The following is a 23,377-nucleotide window of genomic DNA, read 5'->3' on the forward strand; positions in this document are numbered from 1 at the left end:
AAGCACACCGTTGATTAAGGTAATGATTATATATATAAACACACTCATGAAGCGTTATAAAAAACGAACAGCTTGAAACTTGTAAAATTGGTAAACTCCACTGGCTTTATGTTTTGGAAAAACGCTAAATGAAATTCATATGGTTACATTTAACGTGCATAAAAAAATATATATCTACCGTATCAAAATTTCACCCCTGATTTTTATAATAATTGTACAACTATTTAATGAGCATTTAGGATTGTTTTAATCAAAATCATTACGGAGATTAACTTTAAGAGCTTGGGAGGCCTCCCTATTATATTATCACCGTTATTTTCACAAAAAAATATCTTTTGAAGATAAGACCGATGCCTAGACGGTTAATCATAGGGAAATTATAAAGGGACGGGGGGAAGGAAGTGTTAGAAGTTGAGACACGGGACCAAAATAAAGATCACGTGAGGCAATGCATGGGCGAAGCAAAGTAGTTCGAAACCGATGAAAAAAGAGAAAATGATATTATCATACGCCACCTACTATCCCCTTCATTCATTTGTCACGCAACTAGAGTGGCCTATATGCGCATGTACACCTGGCTGGCCTCTCTCTCATACACATACACACATCTTTACTCATATAAATATGCATATATATCTCATTTCCTCAACTTCCATCTCTTACGACGTGACTTCACATTTTGTGTTGTAAGACTGGTGACGAGATAAGCTTTAGGGTTTTTCACAAAAACCCGTTTTTATAAAGCTATCTCCACCTTCACCCTCGATCATTTCTATCTATCTATCTATATATTATTATACTTATAGCTAGATTATTAGAATGGCTATTTTTGATGTTCAGCATCCATTGATTTTGATATTTGGCCTTTTAGGTAACATCTTATAACTCTCTAGCTACTTTCTCCTCTTATTTTACTAGTTTCATACATGATATCAATCTTAATAATAATGATCAAAAAATGGTAATCATTAAATTAAATAACCATGTAATTAAGAATTTCAAGTATCATCTTCCAATATGATACAATATTAGTACTATTGGTTATTTTCGGGTTTTTTTTTTCAGGAAATATATATCACTATATATATTTTCAATCAAAAATATACATATAGACGATGAGGTTGAAAGTGCATGATCAACCTTCCTTAAAAAAAAAAAAACAATATGCTTACATGGATGCACATTACTATATTATTTGCTGGTTTTTTACAAAATGAATTTGCTAGTTTACAAAATGAATTATCAAAATATTAGCTAGAACAGTAATTAACTTTTAGTAATTGTTTGAACATTAATAGTGTATTAAATTAACAGCGCTTGCTTATATATGTAATGATTTGATTACAGGTAACATTGTGTCCACCGGTGTTTACTTTGCTCCAATGTAAGTCAACTATATCTATCTAATTGATTTATTTTCAATAACTTTAATTCGTGTATTATATGTTCGTAAATGAAACTAGCTAATTTAATGTGAGATATAATATAATTGGTAATGTTTTGTGAAATGCAGGCCAACATTTATTCAAATCCACAAGAAAAAATCTACGATGGGGTTCCGGTCATTGCCTTATGTGGTGGCACTGTTTAGTTCATTGTTGTGGCTGTACTATTCGATCATCAAAGAAGGGAACACGTTCCTTCTTATCACTATTAACGCCCTTGGTTCATTCATCGAATTCATCTACGTCATCATCTTTATCGTATACGCTACACCCAGTGGAAAGGTATACTTGGATCAACTTAATTTTGGATCAGTAGTTCTTTTAAAATGTAATTAATTAACCATGCATGTAACGTGTTATGCATGATCAACTAACAGAGGCACACATATAAAATTCTGGGTGGGACGATGGCATTGTGCCTTATGATTTCTCTCGGATCATTTTTCTTCTTGGATGGATCACGACGGGCTTTCGTTGTGGGTTGGTTTTGTGTTGCAGTTTCCATATCGGTTTTTGCAGCACCTCTTACTATCGTGGTTAGCTAGTATATATCTATTGATTAATTCGAGTTATTTTAATTTGTACGTATATATATACATGCAAATTTGATGTAGATATGTATAACAGGTTCAAGTTGTGAAAACGAAAAGCATCGAATTCATGCCAATCACCTTGTCATGCTTCCTCACGCTAAGCGCCATGATGTGGTTTGCTTATGGAATGGTCACCCGGGACCTATGTGTTACGGTATACATACATATATATATCATTACTTTTTTTTTTTGTTGAACAGCTAACTGGTATTATTAAAATAAAGTAAAACTTTGGCAAGACGCCAAAATACAGTCAATTACAAGAAAATAGACGTACAGGAAGGGAAAAAAATAAAAGAAACACTTGACAAAATTAGTAATTATTGATTTCGAGATTATATATACTTGTATAAATATTGTAGGTGCCAAATGTGTTAGGATTTTTTTTGGGACTGTTCCAAATGGGGCTATATGGTTATTACAAACGCAAAAGCAAGGTACAAAATCTCCGAGACATTAAGGTGCCGGAACACACAATAAACATAAGGATATTTAACTCGGAAGTAGTTCCCGTGGATTCAAGCCGGAGCAGTGGCAGTAACGTTGAAGAGCTCAAAGAAAAGAAGACCGAGGAAGGTGGAGTCAATGGTGGTGATGGACTAGAGATTGTGCAGCAAAATGAAGGCTTGGCAAAGGTGGTGATGGATGATGAACCTTGTGGGGTGGAAGTAGTGACTGTGAAGCCTATAGTTATTATGTGTGCAGCTTGATATATATATATATATATATATATTTCATTTGGTTTTTATATGTGGATGTTAATCCATATGTACGTACTACCTATATATGATGATATACATGCATGAACCATGTTGTTAATTTTGTAAGAGAAATGTAATGTTTTGCATGGATCCAGAAAAAATCAAGCCACACACATTGATTATTAATTTATATATACCAATACCATTATTTTATCCGGATACGGAGTCAGAAGTTTTTTTTGCGAAGGAACAATTTTAAATATTGTTTGTCATACTTATAAGAGTCGTATCCGACAATGTAAAAAAATTGGACCCTAGCTCGGGGTTAGAAAATGGACCTTCAAAATAATTTTGTTCCCCACATCAGGTGTAACGCTCATATTCAAAAAATACTAGTTATTTTTAATAGATAAATACCACACTTGCCGGGCAAATCTTATTAAATGAAAACTTATACAATTATAATGTGAGAAACCCGAAAAATATAATTTTTTATAAAGTAATTAGCTTGTATATACATCTTTTTTACTTAAATACTATGATTATTAAAAATTAAAACAATTTTTTATTCTATCAATGAAAATGTTTCGATGACCAATGACTTTCAAAAAAATCTACACGTACACCATTTAAATTTTTAAAAATTACATTGTATCAAAATTGGAGTGGGGGCAGCTGACCCCGCTGCCCCATTGTAGATCCGTCCTTGATTTTATCTCTAACTCTTCATTATATTTTTTATAGTATTATTTTCTTTTAAATACCATTGTAGAACTTATTAGTAATACAAATTACAAATACATGTATCTTCTAATAAAGTTATGTTATAAAACAAACTTTTAATGTAAAAAAGCTAAGTTGATGCATCATTACTTGTGTACGTAATTAGGGTTGTCAATGGGTTGGGTCATGGATTGGCAGTTTCAGGTTGACGGGTTAGTGGGTTCAAAACTTTGACCCTAACCCAACCCACTAAAAATTTAAAGTCAGAAATTTTAACCCTGACCAACAACCTGTCAACCCATGACCCAACCCATATGACCTGATAAGCAAATATATATAAATATATGACGGAATAAATCAACCAATATAAAGCTCTATTATTGATGTGTACGCTGAAAACAAAAAGTACCAAAAAAACGGAATTCGATGGTATTATTAGAACTTGGTACAAAGTTAATAAACTTAGTGTCTTACCCAACATCAGTTAATATCTTACAAAATTTTTGAATCACCCTCTTATTTTAGATGTGAAGTTAGGTTAGATTAAATATATAGAAAATGAGATTGCGGCGTATAGATAAGTAGATTGTGGAGTATACAATATTATATGTAAATCAAATATTTTTAAGATATTGGGTTGACGGGTCGACCTGACAACCTAACAATCCAACCCAGACCCAACCCGAAAAAATTCAGGTTGGCGGGTTAGTGGGTTGGTGGGTCGAAAATTAATCCCAACCCTAACTTGACTTTTTTCGGGTTGGGTCGAGATTGACAGCCCTATATGTAATATATATGGTATAGTCATGCATGATAAAAAAAAAAAAAAAAGCAGCAAAAAGCTAGTGTTTAAAGAAAGCAAAGAAACTTTGAAATTCTTTACTTTTATGGCTCGCTTTACTCAGCTTTTAAGAGAATTGAACAAAAGGTGTTTCATAGCAATTCCAGAAAAGAAACTTAACTAATCAAAGATTAACTCTAGATACATAGGTTTAAGACTTATGATATATTTAAATTTTGAAAGAATATTGTTATGATCTTTTAATTTAAGGTCTCAGAGTGTTTGGGACATCTATGATCAAATGAATTTTTTATCCAGCTGTTTTTGCATTGCATAAATTATATATGTTGTATTCAACAAAACATACATTTGGTTATGATGCTAAAAGGTGGAATTTAAAATGTGTTGAACGCAATTAGCTAGATAATTATTCTTCATAGAGTTGCGAATTTCATTCTCTAGTAAAAGGTGGAAATAGCTAGTGGGGTGTTAGCTAATGATGCTATAGTAAGTCAAAGGTTGAGATATGAATGATTCATATATTGTAATTGTGTATGTGTGTTAGTGTATATATATATACGTTTACGGAGAGAAACGACATACTACATCCCTCTCTAATATTTTTGGTTTGATATTTGTATCATTTATTTTGATGGATGTACTGCAACTGTGTATTACTGACTTGTACAGTCAGCTATATAATTTGTACATTGTGGTACATCCATCAAAAATGATAGTACGAATATCATTTCCCCTTTTAAATGGTCAACTCACTTATGTAGAAATTGAATGCAGCCTCTCTACTTAGGTAATGGTAAGGCCTGCCTACATCTTAACCTCCCCCATACATCGTCGAAATATTGAGGCTCAAAACCCGCCGAAAGTGGCACTGAGTAGTACTTACTTACTTCTAAATGGTCAACTCACTATAATTTGTCCAAATCGTTCCCTTACCGTTTTTGGTTTGTACTGCTTTAGCCTCCAAGCTTAATCACTTGGCGATTTCAACCCCGTACTTTTATACCTTTATAATCTTAGTCCAACATTTATACTTGATGGGTTTTTCTAAACCTATCTTCATCTAATTCAAAAACAGACACCCTCCATATTAATCGGTTCAAACAACCATGGGAATTAACATCATCCATTCAAAATCAATGCCTAAAAAAACAAGATGTTGCAGTTGCACCACCATCATCGTGATTCACTCATTTTCATGAATCCTTAATTAGTATCAATGGAAAAAAACTCCCGAAAATCAAAAGCAGAAAAAGTTGTTGACGATCAAGACGAGTCTTTGTTAAATCTCGACCAAATCTCGGCTGACATTGACAAATTCATCGACGAACTATCCATCATAAACGAAAAATGCAACTCACCCGAAATCCCTAATATAGTTGACACCTTTGTTAGGATCCTTGAGTCTAAAATAAAAAGCTACAACTCAATAAAATCCGGTACAAGGCTCGTAAAGGAAGACGAAAATTTTATAAAGATGATAAATCGTTTGGCCAGGCTCAATAATGTTTTAAGCCAGTTCCCGAGTACGACGCTATCTAATGATATTCAAAATGTCGTACAACATGCGATGATATTAATGGAAGAGGAGTTTCGAGCCCTTCTACAAGATTCAAATGCCCCTACAGAACCGGTTGCAAAAGGGGCCGCATCTAAACATAATTTAGATTCGAGTAACCATGAAGATTTTCCTGGTTACTCGAACGAAAAAATTCTTTTGATGAGCAGAATAGCGACCGTGATGATCTCTGCAGGTTACCAATACGAATGTTGTCAGGCTTATAGTACAATACGAAAAGATGCATTGATTGATCAAATCAAGAGATTTGAATTTGAAAAATTGAATGTTGAAGATGTTCATAAATCAAAATGGGTGTCACTTGAACCAGATATAACCCGATGGGTCAAAATAACTAACCATTGTTCCAAAATCCTTATCCCAGCCGAAAGAAAACTTGGAGAAAATGTTTTCACAGATCAATTGCCGGTTTTTGCTAGTTTATTCCTCAACCTAATTCGCAACATTACAACATTACTTCTCGAATTTGCTATAGCAGTGGCAAATGTTAAACCAAAGGGAAAACGGTTGTTCAAGTTCATCGATATGTATGAGGCAATACGTGATCTTGGTACCGTGGTGGATGAGTCAGATTTTGGCGACACGAAGCTAGAAGAATGGGGTGTACTAAAATCCGAGATATTATCAACTGGGGACAACATTGGTGAGGCCGTGGTGAACATGTTTAGTGATTTAAAAAATGCAATCCGCAATGATACTAACAAAACTACTGTTCAAGGGGGCGCAGTACACCCCCTTACCCGTTACGTAATGAACTACATGAAATGTGGATTTGATGAGTACCAAACCACATTGGAAAATGTTTTCCAATACCATAATAAACACGAAAACGAACCTTTATCGGATGTAGAAAACTCATCATTATCAAAACAATTCTTATGTGTGATTGATTTGCTAGAAGCTAATCTAGAAACAAAATCGACACTCTACAAAGATCCACCATTGAGGTATATTTTCTTGATGAACAATTTTCGGTACATATTACAACTCGTGAAAGGGACAAACGAAATGAAACAAATGATCGGGGATAATTGGTGTCGACGAAAGTCATCGGATGTTAGAAACTACCACAAGAGTTACCAAAGGGAAACATGGACCAAACTATTGCATTTCCTCACACAAGAAGGTGTTCAAGTGAATGGAAAACCGAATAGAAAGATATTGAAAGAAAGGTTCAAGTCTTTTAACACAATGTTTGATGAAATACACAAGACACAAAGTTCATGGGTGGTGAGCGACGAGCAGTTATTATCCGAGATTCGGGTTTCCATAACGGCTGTCGTGAGCCCGGCATATAGGTCATTTGTCGGGCGGTATAAACCGCAGTTTGAGGGTGGGAAAAGCATCGATAAGTACATAAAGTATCAACCAGAAGATATTGAATCGTTAATAGAGACATTATTTGAAGGTTAGTTAATTACGATTTTACTCTAAATTTGTTAGAAAAATATATAAATTTCACCTCGTTTTAACTTGTTACTACTATATAACAATGTGCACACTTATTTTAACTAGGCACGGAGAAGGTGGAGAGTCAAATGAATGGAATACAAGCTGTATCAACTGTGAAGCAAACTACAGGAGCCTTCAAAAATCTATTAAAAACTTATAAAAATGTGGGACTCATGTGATTGTTGTCTAAGTTCTAGATTTGTAATGTTAAGTGATAGTTTTTTCTTTGTCGTTGTAATTGTACATATAGAGCAATGTGAATACTGAATACCAACTCCTTGTCATCTTGATCTTATTTTATGTCTATATGTATAAATATTAACAAGATAGCATGGTACCCGCATTATGCGGCAATGATGACTACGAGTCTACGACGATGGTTTGGTGGTGTCGGTGACGGCTGGTGATGATGGAGACTATTAGTGATGGTAGTGGTGTCAAGTGATGTAGGATGATCTACTGTAACTGATGTACGAATGATTTTTAGAGATACTCAAATTTTAGATGCACTTTTTGTGGGAGTATGCAGAAACTAATGATCACTTATTTGCATCATGTTATTTTGCTCAAATAATCTGGCAAGTGGTTGCACAATGGTGCAAGTTTCCCTCCTTAAACGCATTTCAGCTTATAGGTCTTCTCGACTCAACTTTCACGCATCAATAAATGGGTCAAAGAAGCACAAGAAAGCTCTCCAAGCAATTTTTCTTATTACTATTTGGTGTCCCTAGAGAGCTCGTAATGACGCGGTGTTTAAAGTAGCCCCCCTTTCGGTGTCTAAGGTTATCAAGAGATATAATCGTTAGGTTTTTTGTAGGTCAAGAATAGATTCAAACAATCGGGCCTAACTTGGTTATGGTGGAAGAGGTTTGAAGTGTTCTAAAGCTCAATTTTTGGTGTTTTCTTTTGGAGCTCGTTGCATTTTGACTTTGTATATTGGTGTGTTTTCAGTCTCGTTTAATAAATTTTCAGTTCTCGGTTAAAAACAAATAATAATCTATACTATATTATAAAGCAGATTTTCTCTAGTTTTTAACATTAAACTTAAATTTTCAATATTGATTTTAAGTACTTCATCCAAATGTCCATCATGTCTATTTTATATTTACCTAAAATAACTATAATACCATTTTTCTTTTCTCAAATCTCAACCAATCATTTTTTTCTCTCTCTTCCAAAAATCATTTTATCCTTCTAATTCATTCAAAATCTTTTATCTCAAAAATCGTACATCGATAAAATATAAAAATTATATGGGCGTTCTTAATATTTCATGTTCTTTCATTAGAGTAGTCATTCGATATACTTTCGACAAATTTTTAATTCTGAGGGCGGAGCTCGTACGGCTAAGGGCAGAGCCCGTCAGGTAGATCACCCCATCACTACCACTGCCGCTGCCGCCATTACATCACCACCCTGTCATCGATCACCTCCACCACAATCGCAACGCGCGGATACCGTTCTTGTGTAATAAAAAAAAAACTTTACCCCTGTATGGCTGATTAGCTGTATAGTGTTTACCTTAAAGTAATGGGCCCGGGCCTCTTATTAGACAAGTCCATTATTCGTGAAAGTGTGAAACCATTAAAAATGGAATGTGACATGTAAATGTAACACGATTAATACTCATTTTAGAGATATGTTTATCTAACACTTTAATACTACACTGATATATAGGCCTCCTTTTTATAAAATTAACATAGTATTTGGCCAATGGGTTAAAACCCTTCCGAAGTCCTGCAATGATGTTTGGATCCTGGGAGACTAGGATTCGAGTCTGAGCAAACGAGGTTTTACCTCCAATTTAATGTCGAGCCTTCTGTAGCGGTTAAATTGATGGGTTTTCCTGTGGTCCCTGACTTCGTGGATCGGTCGCTAGTGACTGTCTGCCCGAATGGATGTAACGGCTAGCCGTTCCGTGACACAAACGTTAAAAAATTAAATAAAATAGTATTTGTGCTAAAATATATGTGCAAAATGTTAACGACGTTTATTAAGTTTTTTGACTAACATGTTTTTGGTAAGTAAATACTCGATACAATTGATGCCGCCAACTCAAGATCTCTGTTTCTAAAACAGAGGAGGTGTTTTAGAGTAAATCAATCTATAATGCGACTCAACTTCCATCATCTTTCCCTACCTGATGTACTCCGTAAGTCCGTAACTATCAAACTAAAGGGTGTAAGCTGTAAATGTGAAAAACTTGAGGGGTGAATATTGGTGCGAAAACAATTGTTTAAACAAAGATCAAATAATTGACTCTTCAGGATCATGATTATGTCATCGCAGGAAGGAAGGAAGAATACAGTGAGATCATGAACGTTGCTACAGATTTGAACAACTCACGGCAGCAGCTTATGCTTGTACATAATGCTTTGATCGTGACTATGGATGATCAACTTCGTGTATTCCGTAACGGCGGAATCGTTATCGAAAATGACAGAATTGTAGCCATTGGTCAATCTTCTGACATAGTCGCTGAATTCTCATCAAAGTCACACCAAGTCATTGATCTCCATGGCCACTTTTTACTTCCCGGTAATAATTTTTTTTCTATATATACCCGTCGTCATTTTTGTAACATTTTTTAGATGAATTATATTGAGTGTTCGATCTACTCTAGTTCGTATCTTGTATTGTTACATGTGTAATAAACTTTCAATTCTTACGCAGTTACGCTATGCTAATATATGTATTGTTACAAGAGATAGATATATTTTTGTGCAATTAGCCAATTTGTTTGTTAGGTGATATTTGTCAAAATGACTTAATCAAAAATACTTAATTTATTAAGTCATCAAAAATGTTTGTTTTTTTTTACTTAATGAACAAAAAACAGCTGCATTGAATTAATCTATACATACATTGTTTATCCATTCTGTCACTTTAGCGATATTACCACACACTTTTTTTCCCACACATTTATCTCTGTGGGAGAGTTTAGAATACAAGCTGCTGGTTGTTCGGGGCTCCATGAATACCGTTACCACAAACGGGCTACAACAAAGGCCTTTCTAGTAGCCCGTATGTCTGTTAGGACATATTTGTGTACTGTGTTGCCAAACGGCTTCTGGCAAGAAAAGTATGCGAGTTGCCTAACAAGTAACAACTATAAACCAAAAGGTTCTGGCTTGATAAACGTGTGAATTGTTATGTGGTGTGTTGTATTAATATTTGAAAAAAGTCATATGGATTGCTTATTGATATTTTGATATATTTATCTTTGGGTTTTTTTTTGGTAATTAAGTAGCATGCTTTGGTGAACTAAAAGCAAACGCTAAAGGTTTGAGATAAGGGATAAGAACTGGTTTTTGCTGTTTGTTTCTTAGGATTGATAAATACACATGTGCATACGTCCCAGCAACTAGCTAGAGGGATTGCCGATGATGTAGACTTGCTTACATGGTTGCACCATCGAATCTGGCCATATGAATCGAATATGACTGAAGAGGATTCATATATCTCTACTTTACTCTGTGGAATCGAACTCGTTCACTCTGGTGTAAGCATTCGCATTACTCTTCATTCACTGCACACTTATTTCCATGAGCTACTTCCTCGGTCCCACCCATATGATAGGGAATCAGAATCAGATACAACATAAAACGGTTCATGTCGTACTAAAAGATCATACTAAATAGAAGCCTGAAAAGTACTAGATCTTGCATTTTAACAGTTTCGAGTTTTGAGTTTTAGGCCTGAAAGGTTATTGTTACCGTTTAAAGATGGATAACGATTTGATACCACATTACTAACTCTATTTTTTCCTTCATAGTTTTATGTTAAAACAACGTCTATTAGTCACGAAGTTGGCTGTTCAAGATGTGGATACTGATTGATTAAATATCAGGTTACATGCTTTGCAGAAGCAGGAGGCCAGCATGTATCGGGAATGGCAAAGGCAGTCGAATTACTAGGTTTGCGTGCCTGTTTGACCGAATCAATCATGGATTCTGGAGACGGTTTGCCATCTTCATGGGGGGTTAGGACTGCAGATCAATGTATTCAGGTAAATTTCCCACCCTAAGTAGATTGGATTGGATAATCTTTGTGTAGGCCGGAATTTGTTTTTACTATATATATATATATGTAATATCATAATTGACTTTCATAAAAGTTAAGTCATTCCTTATGCATTTTGTGAGAAATTGATGTTTCTTTCTTTAAGAGCACAGTCCCAAAAGGAATTGTACAACAAACACCATAACACTGCTGATGGACGTATTCGGATATGGCTTGGGATAAGACAGATCATGAATTCAACTGATCGGTTACTACTTGAAACAAGAAATGCAGCTAAAGAACTACAAACTGGAATTCACATGGTCTCTCTTACCCCTCCCCTAAACGATTTTTAAAAAAGTTCACTTGCTAGTGATTATTAGTGAGATTCTAATTGCCTTATTGTTTCATAACTAAGCATGTTGCTGAGATACCTTTTGAAAATGAACTTGTGATGCAAACTCGTGAAGTTGATCATGGAACGGTTACATACCTGGAGAAAATAAAGTTCTTGACAAGCAATTTGCTTGCAGCTCATTCTGTTTGGGTCAATGAAAATGAGGTAATCATCTGTACTAGTGTTGCATAGAGTATTCTTAGTAAATTTTGATGTAAGATTGGTGGTTTTAGATCAATGCAATCATATTTCTATTTCAGATTGGATTTCTTTCTGATTCCGGCGTTAAGGTGTCCCATTGTCCTGCTGCTGCTATGCGTATGCTTGGATTTGCACCAATAAAGGAAATGCTTGATGCCAATGTATGTGTATCTTTGGGGACAGATGGAGCACCATCAAATAACAGAATGAGCATTGGTATGTAACTGTTTTACTTCAAATAGTAATCTCTTCAATATAATTTCAGTGATCAGAGACATGCAGTGTTAAATACTTATCTTGTACCAAGAGTTAAAATATCTATGGCTTTTATAAAGTGGCTCTCATAAGTATCCAGAGACTTGGAGTTGGCAATGTCAACATTTAACGGGTCACTTTGGCCAGTATATTACTTATGATGAGGTGTTTGGGCAGTATTTATCTTCTTAAAACATCCTCCTATTTATAATGTGTCAACCGTAAATGATGAGCTGTAACTAAATCGAGCCAACAGTTGCATATTGTTTACTCAAATGCTTATAAAGTCTTGAATCATTTCATTTAAAGGAAATTCTCTTATTTCATGAAAATTTAGGGTCTGGTCATTTTTAATACATTATTTATCTACATAATGCAAAAAAGGGTCAAAAAGTTTTCGCAGGTGTGTCCAACCCAACCTGGCCCCTTTTTTACCAAAACCCATTTTGACCCCTTACCTGACCCGCTCTTTTTAGTGATGGTGATTTTCAAATATCTATATATTCTGTAGTTGATGAGATGTACCTAGCTTCTCTGATCAACAAAGGGCGAGAAGTTTATTCAAAAGGCACTACCGACCCTACAGCTCTTCCTGCTGAATCAATTCTGAAAATGGCAACTGTAAATGGCGCTAAAGCGGTACTTTGGGAGAACGATATAGGATCACTTGAAGTCGGAAAAAAGGTTAAATTTAAAAACTCATGCTGACATATTTTGTCTAGATGAAGGATGTATACCTCTATTATTGAACAATAAAGATAAAAAAAAATTAATTTTCTTGCCATGCTATTTATGATTCTAATCCTGTTCTTAAACATATTTCTGCAGGCTGATATGATTGTAATCAATCCTTCCACATGGTCTATGGTTCCAATGCATGACTGGTATATACATCGTTGATCATTTTGCTCAAAGCTTATGTTATATATCCAAACACAAAATGCCCTCTGGATTTGCTATACTAAAGGCAGCAAAACTGGTGTGCCAACGGGTTGGGTAATGGTTCAAAACTGGTCGGGTTGGTCCAACCCAACAACATAGTTACTGTTTGTTTACAGAATACAGAACCTATATTGTTTTTTTAACAAGGTAATTTTTTAGAAATATTCATGATTTACGACGTTGTAACTTGTAAGCATTTGGATGCATGTCAATTTAAGCCACTTACGATCCTTTTGACATGTTTCATTTGTAACAAAATTTCTACATTTGACACATTTCCATATATTTGAGTTGAAATGGTAACAAGCTCTAGTCATTTACAAGTTATAAGCAACACTGATCATGTCGATCATTTCAAATGTTTCTACCTGCAGTATCTCGAGCCTTGTTTACTCCTTGCGAAGTGAAAATATTGTATCTGTTATGTGCAATGGCCGTTGGATCATGGAGAATCAGAAAATCATGAATGTTAATGAGGTATCGTAACTACATTACCCATAAACACCTGGGTATAATTATTGGACGTTATTCTAATTTTTGCCCAAAATGTATATCCTTGTATTGACAAGTTCATTTATGAAAAACAGGCTGAAATTCTTTCGATGGCAAAGCATGCTTCTGCAGAACTTTTGAAGAGAGCAAGCATACAAATTCCAAATAGGATGAACCTCATATGAGCTTTGAATGCATACTGTGTAAGAACTAAGAAGAAATCTAGACTTGTAACTTTGTTATATATTGTAATTTATATATTTGCAAAGAAAAAAAAAAAAAAAGAACTAATGTCATGAGTATATGTATACTGTAATGCAAGTGAAACATCTTGAAGATGAACCTCGAGTGGAGGATAATTCTCATACATTTTTGAATTCCACTTGGCTCAACGGTGCAAACCATCTATGGGGGACACTCCTTATGTTTTGGCCTCTTGGTACCCATGATAGGGCTGCCAATTCGTGTCGTATCCAGGTTGATGTATTAAGGAGTTCGTATATTCCAACCATAACACAACCTATTTAATTATTTGTGATGAAAAGTTAAACCCCAACGTGACGTGTATAATAAATGAGTTGTTGTATCGACTCGTTTAACCCAACTATAATCAGAAGCACAACAAATGACACTAGTCCAAGAGTCGGAATATTTTGATATGATGAATTATTAGGACGTACATGTAAGCATCTAAAAGTTATTTACCCCTTTTTCGAAAATGAAAAGGGTGGAGTGTATTTCAGTATGTCTACGAGTATATACTTTAGATGGATAACGCAACACATTCGTTAAATGTTAACTGTGGTTAAACCGTATGGATTTTGAAGGTTTAACCCATTCAGACAAACCCAAAATCTTCTATCTTCTTGTCGCATTATAAATTGTCGTCCCTATGGATTAATGATCCACCAAAGATGCAGCTTCCATCTTCATCGTCTAAAAATTGATTACGACTATTTCGGTATGGCAAAATATTTCTACCAAATTCACTTCATATGCTAAACCTTAGTTACCATTTTTTCTGCACTTGATACTCAGGTTACACAATTTTAATAACTTTGATTTGATTCATAGTAGTTTTCTAGCTCAGTATTTGTTATTTAATCATTGTTTTATAGAATGTTAAAATATCTAAAAAATAAAAAGAAAAATAAATGTTGTACAGACTTTATTTGATACCTTTAATCATGATGGGTTGTATACAAGGTTAATAAGAGGGTGTTTAAATTGCGTTTTAAAGTGATTGTCTAATTATTATGTTTATAAAATTCAAATAATTTGAAAAACCTATTTGCTTTTTCATAGAGAGAAAACGTAATTTTGAAAACACAAGTAGAAACATGTTTTTTCAAAACGTGTAAGATTGTATAAGATTGTGTAAGATTGTGTAATTCCAAACAACTTTTAAGATTGTGTAAGATTGAAATAGAATTGTTCATAACTTCATATAATTGAATTAGAAATAACATCATTGGTTGTGTACAAGGCTATTAAAATTATGCAAGATTGAATTAAGATTGTTCAAATAATTGGATTAGAAATAACATCATAAGATTGTTGTTTAGATCATATGTAAGTGGACAATAAGTTCATGATAAATAAAAACGATAGTGAATATTTTATTAACGTGAGATAAAGAAAGTACCTAATTTACTAATCTAACTTCAAACCTATTAAAAAAATAAATTTTTGTAAAGAAAAAGTCCATAAACTAAGATAGTGTATAACTAATTATTGTTATTATTTAAGTGTTTAACAACATGTCAAAATCGATAAAATCATTTTTTTTGTTTTGTGCATCCATCTTATCTTGAATGCATAGTCATCAAAGTGGATGCACAAAACAAAAAACGTGATTTTTTGTATTTTGACAGATCAATGTGATATTAAACAATTAAATAATGATAATTAGTTATACACTATATTAATTTTATAAACTTTAAATTAAATAATTAGTTTTATAATTAGTTGTACACTATATTTCTAAGTATTTTACCATGTTCTCATTTTAAATTAAAAAGTAAAACCATATGTCAAAAGATTCTAAATGTGATAAACCCCTATATATGATTACTGTATCACCTTTTTAAGACAAATTCGAAAATAAAACGAATTTCATTTATCTTACGAGTATTACTATACACTTATTTCATAGCCGAGCCCAATTCCCCAAATCTCATGACATTTGGGTCCAGTCCGGTCAAGCCAGGGCAGGGTATAGTCGTATAAAGATATGCAAACACGAACCGCAAAGTACACCCAACCCAACCCAACCCAACCCGACCCAAGCCATTAGCTGCCTGCCTCTTCAGATAGATTGTTAATTGTTGTTGTTGATTGGGTCCTTCCTTCTTTCCGTTATCACTACCAAAACATATACACACAAACCCTCTCTCTCTCTTTCTCTCTCTAAAATTCACCATCACCTGCAGCATACGATATCAATCAATCCATTCGATTTTCAAGCCCTAATTTCCCAAAATCTCTCTTTCTCTCTCAATTTCTGTATCTATACATATACCTGTATCTATATACATCTCTTTCCGGATCTTTTCTTCTTGAAACTTCCGATGGCCGATCTCCCTGACGATCTAATCTTCTCTTCCAAACTCACTATTTCCAAAGGTATATCTATACATACATATATAATATATATCTATCCATTTTATCTATTTATATTATTATTTACATTTATTTTATCGTGTTAGGTTAGGGTTTACTGATCTCTAATTCGTTACTCTTTAACTTTATTTGTTTTTTAATTATTTTACTTTACGTTATTTATCGCATTGATTTGTGCTTACTATGAATTGATTACTGCTTTTAGCTTCCTGATTAACTGAACTGAAATGTGATTTAATAATCTGTTTCGATATTTAACTTCATTTCGTATCAACGAGATGCCGTTTGTTCGTAACGAGTTTGATTTTGTTACGGCACAAAGTAGTTCGGACTTCATATAAGTTGATAGGTTGAGTATAAGAGGATATTTCGGAAACTTGACTTTTGTGGTTTAACTTACACTTAGATACCAGATCTTTTAGCCGTTTTCACCACCGCATTTGAGTCGAGCGAGGATTTGGCTTTATCTCGGCCAAGACTTTGGATCTACTCTGTAGATCTAAAATTTGTTTATAGTAAATTATGTCGATAATCAATAGTTTTGTAGAATTTAACTTCAGGACATGTAAAGAAAACAGTAAGACTATTTTTGTTTTTGTTGTTTGGTGATATTGTATTTGGTTTGCTTACATTATTTAAGTAGCGGTTTATTTGACTATCGTTTTTTTTATAATATGTAATGGTTTGATGGCAGTGGAAGCAGCAGGAGGAAATGATGAGGATAAGATGATGAATTTCGCTGATGATTCTAAAGGTAGGATTTTTAATACGACGGTTTTTAATTATACAGTACCTACTTAGCAAGTAAATGGTTCAGAATTGGAACATACTGTTTTCCTCTGCTATCATTTTCCCTAAGTTAATTTTTTTGGGCTTTGCGGTTTTCTTGGTTTATTATAGATCATCTAGCTCTGGACAGCAGCATCCCTTTGTCTCCTCAGTGGCTTTATGCTAAACCAAACGAGAACAAGTTGGTACGTGATTGATTATTATAAAGAACTCCAACTCATTTAGTTGGTATGTTATACTTAGAATAAGATGGTCTTTCTTGCTCTTGTGACAGGAGCGTGCACCTAGTTCTCTTTCTCTTGGTACTTCTGCTGATTCCAATGTGAAAGAGCGCCGCCCAGATACAACTGATGACAAAAAAGATTGGAGGAAGGTTGCTACTGAAACCGAGAGTGCTCGTCGTTGGCGTGAAGAAGAAAGAGAAACAGGCTTACTTGGTAGAAGAGACCGCAGGAAAACCGACCGCCGTCCTGATGTTGGTAGAGAGACCAATGATACTAGAGCTCCACCTCCCTCTGACAGGTGGAATGATGCTGGTAACCGTAATGCTGGGCAAGAGGCCCGGCGCGATAGCAAATGGTCATCTAGGTGGGGCCCAGATGAAAAAGAAAAGGAAACGCGAACGGAGAAGAAAGCAGATGTCGAAAAGGAAGAAGGCCATGGAGACACTCAGACACATTCAAATAACACTAGATCAATTTCAGAGCGTGATCCAGATGCTCGTGATAAATGGAGGCCACGCCACAGGATGGAGGCAAATTCTACTGGACCAGGTAGCTTTCGGGCCGCACCTGGATTCGGGGTAGAGAAAGGACGTGCCGAGGGTTTGAGCACGGGTTTTACCATTGGACGTGGACGGTCTGGTGGAAGTGCTGCCAGACCGTTGTCTGCCGGGTCCATTGAGAACAATGATAGTGTTCCTGGCAAGCCTGGTCTTTCTGCTGGCATGTTTCTCTATCCAAGGGGAAAGCTTCTTGATATATACCGTACACAGAAGCTTGACCCGTCTTTAGTTGACATGTCTGACAAAATCATGCAAGTACCTCCTATAACACAAGTAACTGCTGTTGAACCACTTGCTTTTCTTGCTCCTGATAAAGATGAAGAGGTTTGCCAAGACATCCGAACTGTTTCCTCACCGACTTCATTGGTATATAGATTTGACAACTTAGTTTTTTTATAAAAAATTGCAGGCTATTCTTGGGGATATATGGACCGGGAAAGTCAATAATAGTGAGGCCTCGTACAATTCATTTTCAAGGGACAGGTCACAAGAGAATATTGCAGGTAATTGTATGTAATCTTAACTTTTTTAGTCTTTGTGAGGTTTTTGTATCTAAAATGCTACGTATTTTTTCTATCTAGATGCCGGAAGAGATGATGATCTTCCCTTGGCAGAGGAACTGGTAGATCCTAATAATTGGACCCACCAAAAAGATTGTGAGAGTGCCCTGCTATCTAATGCTCCTAAAACCAACTTGACAGATGGTGAGTTACAGATTTCCATATTTAAGAGCATTACATTTGTTAACTCGTCAATTTTTGAAGAACTTTTTACTTTGTTTTAGGACAAGACTCTAGCGGAAATGTAGGCAGAAATGATGATGCTTCTAATCTTAATATTACCGATGCATCTCACGTGAACCATCAGCTGTTTGATGATGTGGCGTATGACATGAATGCCGAGCTTCCAAATGATTCAAACTCCCTCTTTGCCAATCCATCCTCTGAGCAATACTGGAAGGGAAATATGCAGCCGATAAAGAATAGTATAAATAAGCATCTCGCCAGCAGTATCCCACCGGAAGAACTAAGTTTGTTCTACTGTGACCCGCAAGGGGAAATTCAGGGACCGTTTCTTGGGGTTGACATCATTTCGTGGTTTGAGCAAGGGTTTTTTGGAGCCGAATTACCTGTTCGTGTGGCAGATGCACCAGATGGAACTCCTTTTGAAGAACTAGGAGATGTTATGCCACACTTAAAAGCTACAAATAGCTATACTTCCAGTGGTGCTTTTGAAGAGAATCTGGACGCTGATATGTTGGTTCCGCCTGCCGTTTCTGAAATGGGAATTTCAACAGATGATCCTCGGTGGCAGTTGGCTGGTAATAATGGTTTATCTACAAATTCGTATTCCGAGGGTCAAAACGTCCATGATGAAGGTAAATACCCTTATTATATAGAAGTATAAGTCAGGATCACATCTAAGCAGATGTTTGGATTTACATTATAAATCTGATTATCTCATTATTACCGCCTGTAATGGCATTCTAGACTTCTAATGTTTGGATGAACAATTTCTGCTTCTGATTTATGATTTATGTGGTCAAGTGGTTAGTTTCATACTAGCTGCAAGAAAATCGATTATTAAAGTTTAAAATGAATCAACCTTATTACCCTTAATTTTTAACATAATGTGAAAAAGTTCTATGCCCATCCAGAGAAATGTTCTTTTTGGCCATTTTATGAATTTTCCATTTAAATAACCTGATATTGCCAACACTGGCTATAAACGGGTAAACACTAAGGTTTTCCCTGTATCCCATGGAAGGCGAGTATTACATAGCCCAGGCGAAATATACCATGACCATTTCCGTACCTCTCCCTGGCCACTCCCCAAGATTGTACCTAGTAAAATTTGAACCTAAGACTTCTTGTAAAAGATATGTGGATGTTTACCTGCTAAGCCACCTTGGAGGTGGTTGCTAAACACCAGTTATTTGACAATTATAACTTACTTATGTGATGTTATGTAATCAATTTCAGTATGCCATCCATACATTACCAGTTATTTGACAATTATAACTTATGTGATGTTATGTAATCAATTTCAGTATGCCATCCATACACACGTTAATGTTTATGTATCATTCTTCTTTCTCATTACACTTCTCTTTTTTTGCAGAAATTGTGTTCCCGGGAAGGCCTGGTAGTAGTCATGATGTAATGGGGAATGCTTTAAGAGGCTCAACGTCTGGAAATTACGCAAACAACTACACGATTCCTACCGAGTTAACTGAACCTCGTCCACCAAGTCAAAATGAAAATAAGATGCACCCGTTTGGGTTGTTGTGGTCTGAGCTTGAAGGGTCTAGTTTAAGAAAAGATCAGTCATCAATTCCACCTTTTAGTGGTGGTATTCACCAGCAGCTTATGAATCCTATTGCTGGAGGGGCTGACCAGTTTCCACATATGGATCAAGAGGTCAATCACTTTGATCTAGCAGAGAAACTTAGGGCTCAACACATCCAACAGCAGCTGCTCCAGCAGCATAATCTGTTGTCTGCTTCTCACTTGAATGAGCCTATGTTCGATCAACTTCCAGGTCGAAATCTTTTAAACCAACAGTTGACAGGTCAAACTGGTCAAGATCTTGACCACTTTTTGGCACTTCAGCTGCAACAGCAACAACAGCAGCAGCAGCAGCAGCATCAAAGGCAGGTTCAACTTCAGCAGCAAATGCTACTCAAGGAGCAACAATCTAGGCAGCAAATGCTGCTTGAACAATTGGTACAAAATCAGATGCAAGATGGACGTGTCAGGTCACGCAATGATGCCGTGAGATCCAATAATGCGCTGGATCAAATTCTTCTGAAGCATCAGATTTTAAGCGAAATGCAACAGCGTTCACAACATCAGCAAAGACATGTTGATCCATCAATAGAGCATCTGATTCAAGCAAAATATGGTCATCAAGGGCACCCGGATGATATTTTGGAGATGATGGTGCGTGCTAAACATGGACAGATGTCATCTTTAGAACATCAGATGCTTCAACGTGACCAATTTCATGGGAGGCAGTTGCCTATGGGGATGAGGCAGAGGATGGAAATGGAGGAAGAACGACAACTGGGTTCTGATTGGTTTCACCGTGTTAATTCAGCTGGACCTGGTCCTTCAGATTTCTATCAGCAGCAACAAAGACCATCTCCTGAAGATTTTAGTCATCTTGAACGGAATCTTTCGGTCCAAGAACGGGTTCAGCTTGGTCTTTACGATCCGAACTTGCTACCATATGAGAGGTCATTGTCAATGCCAGGTGGTGGTCCTGGAGTGAACCTTGATGTTGTAAATTCCTTAGCTCGAGCTCAAAGCATAGATTATCAAGATTCGAATGCTCGGCTACTCCATGCTAATCAAGTAGCCCGATTTCCTTCAAGTGTCAATTCTCATCAATCTAGCCATTCCTTAGGCTCTAATAATTTTCGTCCTTCACATTTCGATGTGATGGAAGGGCACAATGGTCAATTACAAAATGAGTGGATGGAATCTAGGATCCAGCAGCTGCATATCAATAATGAGAGGCAGAAAAGGGAAATGGAGTCTATAAGAAGCTCAGAGGACCAAAGTCTTTGGATGTCTGGTGGAACTAGTGATGACACTTCGAAAAGATTGCTTATGGAATTACTACATCAGAAGCCAACCAATCAGCCTACTGAACCATTAGATATAAATAGTGGACTACCATTTGAAAGAAGACTACCTTCTTTCGATCATTCAGACCAACAAGTAGGACTGAACCAGAATCACCCATTTTCTGTTGGATCTTATGGGTCTAGTGTAGGCACACCTATGGACGAGACAATAGTTGGGTTCAAAGGCAATGATGAGAGCTCGTTCTTTGGTATGAATGGATCGTCTCAGGCAGCGTATACAAACTCTATGGTGTCACCTCCAGATATCATGAAAGGTGCAGGTGCAGAAACACAAGAAAATATTACTCAGCCGGGTGGTGGTAATTTATATATACTATCCTTCCCTTGTCAGTTTAGCCTTATTCTCTTACGCAATGTAATAATATTGACACGGGACCGGTTGGTAATGCAGGTTTATATATGGACAGGGTGGGACCAACAGATTCTTCTTCAGTAGAGGCTAAAGATCGGTAAGTAAAAGTAGTTTTTATATTGAGCTTGTAGTAGAAAGCTCCTTAAGCACGTCTGACATTTTATATTCCGAAGCTGGAAACTTCTATAACGTTACCACTATTGTTTAGGATCTCAGACGTATTTATGTATAATATAGTATGCATTTACTTGTGTGGATACAGGATACTATGATAAACCTGTGAGAACTTGTTTTTTAGCATTAGCTTTGTTTGCAGGGTGACGGCTATTTCCAAGAGGCCTGAAAATATTTTGTTGAAACGTCCACCAGTTGCACGTGCGGCTTCATCACATGAAGGATTATCTGAGCTGGCATCAAATCCAGATATCAGAGGAAGGAATGTCCCTACTATGATATCTCCTGAAGGTATATGCTGCAAATCTTTAAACCTTTATTACCATCAGAAATCTACATGAAGTTTTCATTGGCTTATGTAAGAAGCTTGGCTTAAATTTTGATCAATTATGTTAGCAATGTTATTGGTTCCGCCAAAACAAACATATGGTTCCCAGTACATGTTTTTAGTACATTAAATGTTAGTCGGAACTAGATGCGAAATTTTAAATCTTTAGCACAGAAACAGTTTAGTCCCGGTTGTACATGTATTTGTAAGCTCATAATGAACTAAATCAATGTTAAACAAAAATTCAAAAGGGCGGACAATATAAAGGTATTGGTCTGTCATGGCCCACACTGTTTACCATATTAAATTACCAGTGAAGTTTCAAACGCGTTCTGACACGATACCAAATCCACCCATTTTGACACTTCTGGATATAAGAATTATTCTTCTTGTTCTTCATTTTGTTTGCATGGTTTTTGTTATCAAGCTTTTCTTCACATCATGAATTTATTTTTAGGAGGGAGACGGGAAGCAGGGGGCAATATAGTAAATCAAGCCGCTGAGAGCATGACAGCTGGCAAGGATATTCGTTTTAGGAGAACGTCATCTCTTAGTGATGCTGATGTGTCAGAGACGGCATCTTTTAGTGACATGCTGAAAAGCAATGCCAAGAAGACAGATAATCAGGCAGCAGCAGCTGCTGCTTTAGAAAGTGGAGATGGGCAAGGGGGTAGACCTGGAAAGAAGAAAGGAAAGAAGGGGCGGCAAATTGACCCAGCTTTACTTGGATTTAAGGTTACTAGCAACCGAATAATGATGGGGGAGATTCAACGTATAGAAGATTAACCCAACCTCTGAGTTTTTTAAATATCATTTGTTTGTTAGCTTGTATGGACACTTAATGATTTGTGCAAAGCTAGATAGGTTTTTTACCCCTCTTTTTTTACACCTCATTTTGCATCCGAAATTTGTGATGGTGGGGTGATGAGGTTAGGTTGTTTAGGGTTTTGCTTGTAAAGCCTGTACAGACCTTTTGTTTTTGAGAATCTAATATGTAGTTGGTTTCTGGAAACAAGTTAATGAATTAAATCTCATTTTTGAAGTGGTGTACCGTTGCATGCAATAAATCAGATATTTAGAGGCGAAAAATGAGTG

The 23,377-nt window shown here is 35.9% G+C and overlaps 4 protein-coding genes across 4 annotated transcripts; all 4 read left to right on the forward strand.

Annotated features, from left to right (window-relative positions):
* Positions 1–819: 819 nt before the first annotated feature.
* LOC122586049 (bidirectional sugar transporter N3-like) lies at positions 820–2,748 on the forward strand. Its single transcript, XM_043758161.1, has 6 exons — positions 820–871; positions 1,348–1,384; positions 1,514–1,727; positions 1,823–1,981; positions 2,073–2,192; positions 2,401–2,748. The coding sequence occupies exons 1-6, from the start codon at positions 820–822 to the stop codon at positions 2,746–2,748; spliced, it is 930 nt and encodes a 309-aa protein (XP_043614096.1).
* Positions 2,749–5,480: 2,732 nt separating this feature from the next.
* On the forward strand, positions 5,481–7,471 carry LOC122592908 (exocyst complex component EXO70B1-like). The gene is made up of 2 exons (XM_043765243.1): positions 5,481–7,248; positions 7,356–7,471. Exons 1-2 carry the CDS (start codon positions 5,481–5,483, stop codon positions 7,469–7,471), a joined length of 1,884 nt encoding a protein of 627 aa, XP_043621178.1.
* A 2,081-nt stretch (positions 7,472–9,552) lies between these two features.
* Positions 9,553–13,946, forward strand: LOC122604419 (5-methylthioadenosine/S-adenosylhomocysteine deaminase-like). The gene is made up of 10 exons (XM_043777317.1): positions 9,553–9,830; positions 10,622–10,794; positions 11,143–11,301; positions 11,468–11,617; positions 11,713–11,856; positions 11,952–12,108; positions 12,659–12,831; positions 12,976–13,031; positions 13,464–13,566; positions 13,677–13,946. The coding sequence occupies exons 1-10, from the start codon at positions 9,608–9,610 to the stop codon at positions 13,764–13,766; spliced, it is 1,428 nt and encodes a 475-aa protein (XP_043633252.1). The 5' UTR covers positions 9,553–9,607; the 3' UTR covers positions 13,767–13,946.
* A 1,989-nt stretch (positions 13,947–15,935) lies between these two features.
* LOC122598322 (protein ESSENTIAL FOR POTEXVIRUS ACCUMULATION 1-like) lies at positions 15,936–23,324 on the forward strand. The gene is made up of 11 exons (XM_043770918.1): positions 15,936–16,206; positions 16,898–16,957; positions 17,104–17,177; positions 17,267–18,100; positions 18,186–18,279; positions 18,358–18,480; positions 18,561–19,154; positions 19,898–21,727; positions 21,820–21,877; positions 22,097–22,245; positions 22,740–23,324. Exons 1-11 carry the CDS (start codon positions 16,152–16,154, stop codon positions 23,066–23,068), a joined length of 4,200 nt encoding a protein of 1,399 aa, XP_043626853.1. The 5' UTR covers positions 15,936–16,151; the 3' UTR covers positions 23,069–23,324.
* The last annotated feature ends 53 nt before the right edge of the window (positions 23,325–23,377 follow it).

Source organism: Erigeron canadensis, chromosome 1 (assembly GCF_010389155.1).
Source record: "Erigeron canadensis isolate Cc75 chromosome 1, C_canadensis_v1, whole genome shotgun sequence".
NCBI classification, from domain to species: domain Eukaryota; kingdom Viridiplantae; phylum Streptophyta; class Magnoliopsida; order Asterales; family Asteraceae; genus Erigeron; species Erigeron canadensis.

Excerpts from the sequence above, each read along its gene's own strand:
- LOC122586049 (XM_043758161.1), top strand. The coding sequence starts at position 820 with ATGGCTATTTTTGATGTTCAGCATCCATTGATTTTGATATTTGGCCTT. Across the intron at positions 1,982-2,072 it reads CAGCACCTCTTACTATCGTG|GTTCAAGTTGTGAAAACGAA; the intron begins GTTAGCTAGTAT and ends TATGTATAACAG. Across the intron at positions 2,193-2,400 it reads CCCGGGACCTATGTGTTACG|GTGCCAAATGTGTTAGGATT; the intron begins GTATACATACAT and ends TAAATATTGTAG.
- LOC122592908 (XM_043765243.1), top strand. The coding sequence starts at position 5,481 with ATGGAAAAAAACTCCCGAAAATCAAAAGCAGAAAAAGTTGTTGACGAT. Across the intron at positions 7,249-7,355 it reads AATAGAGACATTATTTGAAG|GCACGGAGAAGGTGGAGAGT; the intron begins GTTAGTTAATTA and ends TATTTTAACTAG.
- LOC122604419 (XM_043777317.1), top strand. The coding sequence starts at position 9,608 with ATGAACGTTGCTACAGATTTGAACAACTCACGGCAGCAGCTTATGCTT. Across the intron at positions 11,618-11,712 it reads TACAAACTGGAATTCACATG|CATGTTGCTGAGATACCTTT; the intron begins GTCTCTCTTACC and ends TTCATAACTAAG. Across the intron at positions 12,832-12,975 it reads CACTTGAAGTCGGAAAAAAG|GCTGATATGATTGTAATCAA; the intron begins GTTAAATTTAAA and ends ATATTTCTGCAG.
- LOC122598322 (XM_043770918.1), top strand. The coding sequence starts at position 16,152 with ATGGCCGATCTCCCTGACGATCTAATCTTCTCTTCCAAACTCACTATT. Across the intron at positions 21,728-21,819 it reads TATTACTCAGCCGGGTGGTG|GTTTATATATGGACAGGGTG; the intron begins GTAATTTATATA and ends TTGGTAATGCAG. Across the intron at positions 22,246-22,739 it reads TACTATGATATCTCCTGAAG|GAGGGAGACGGGAAGCAGGG; the intron begins GTATATGCTGCA and ends ATTTATTTTTAG.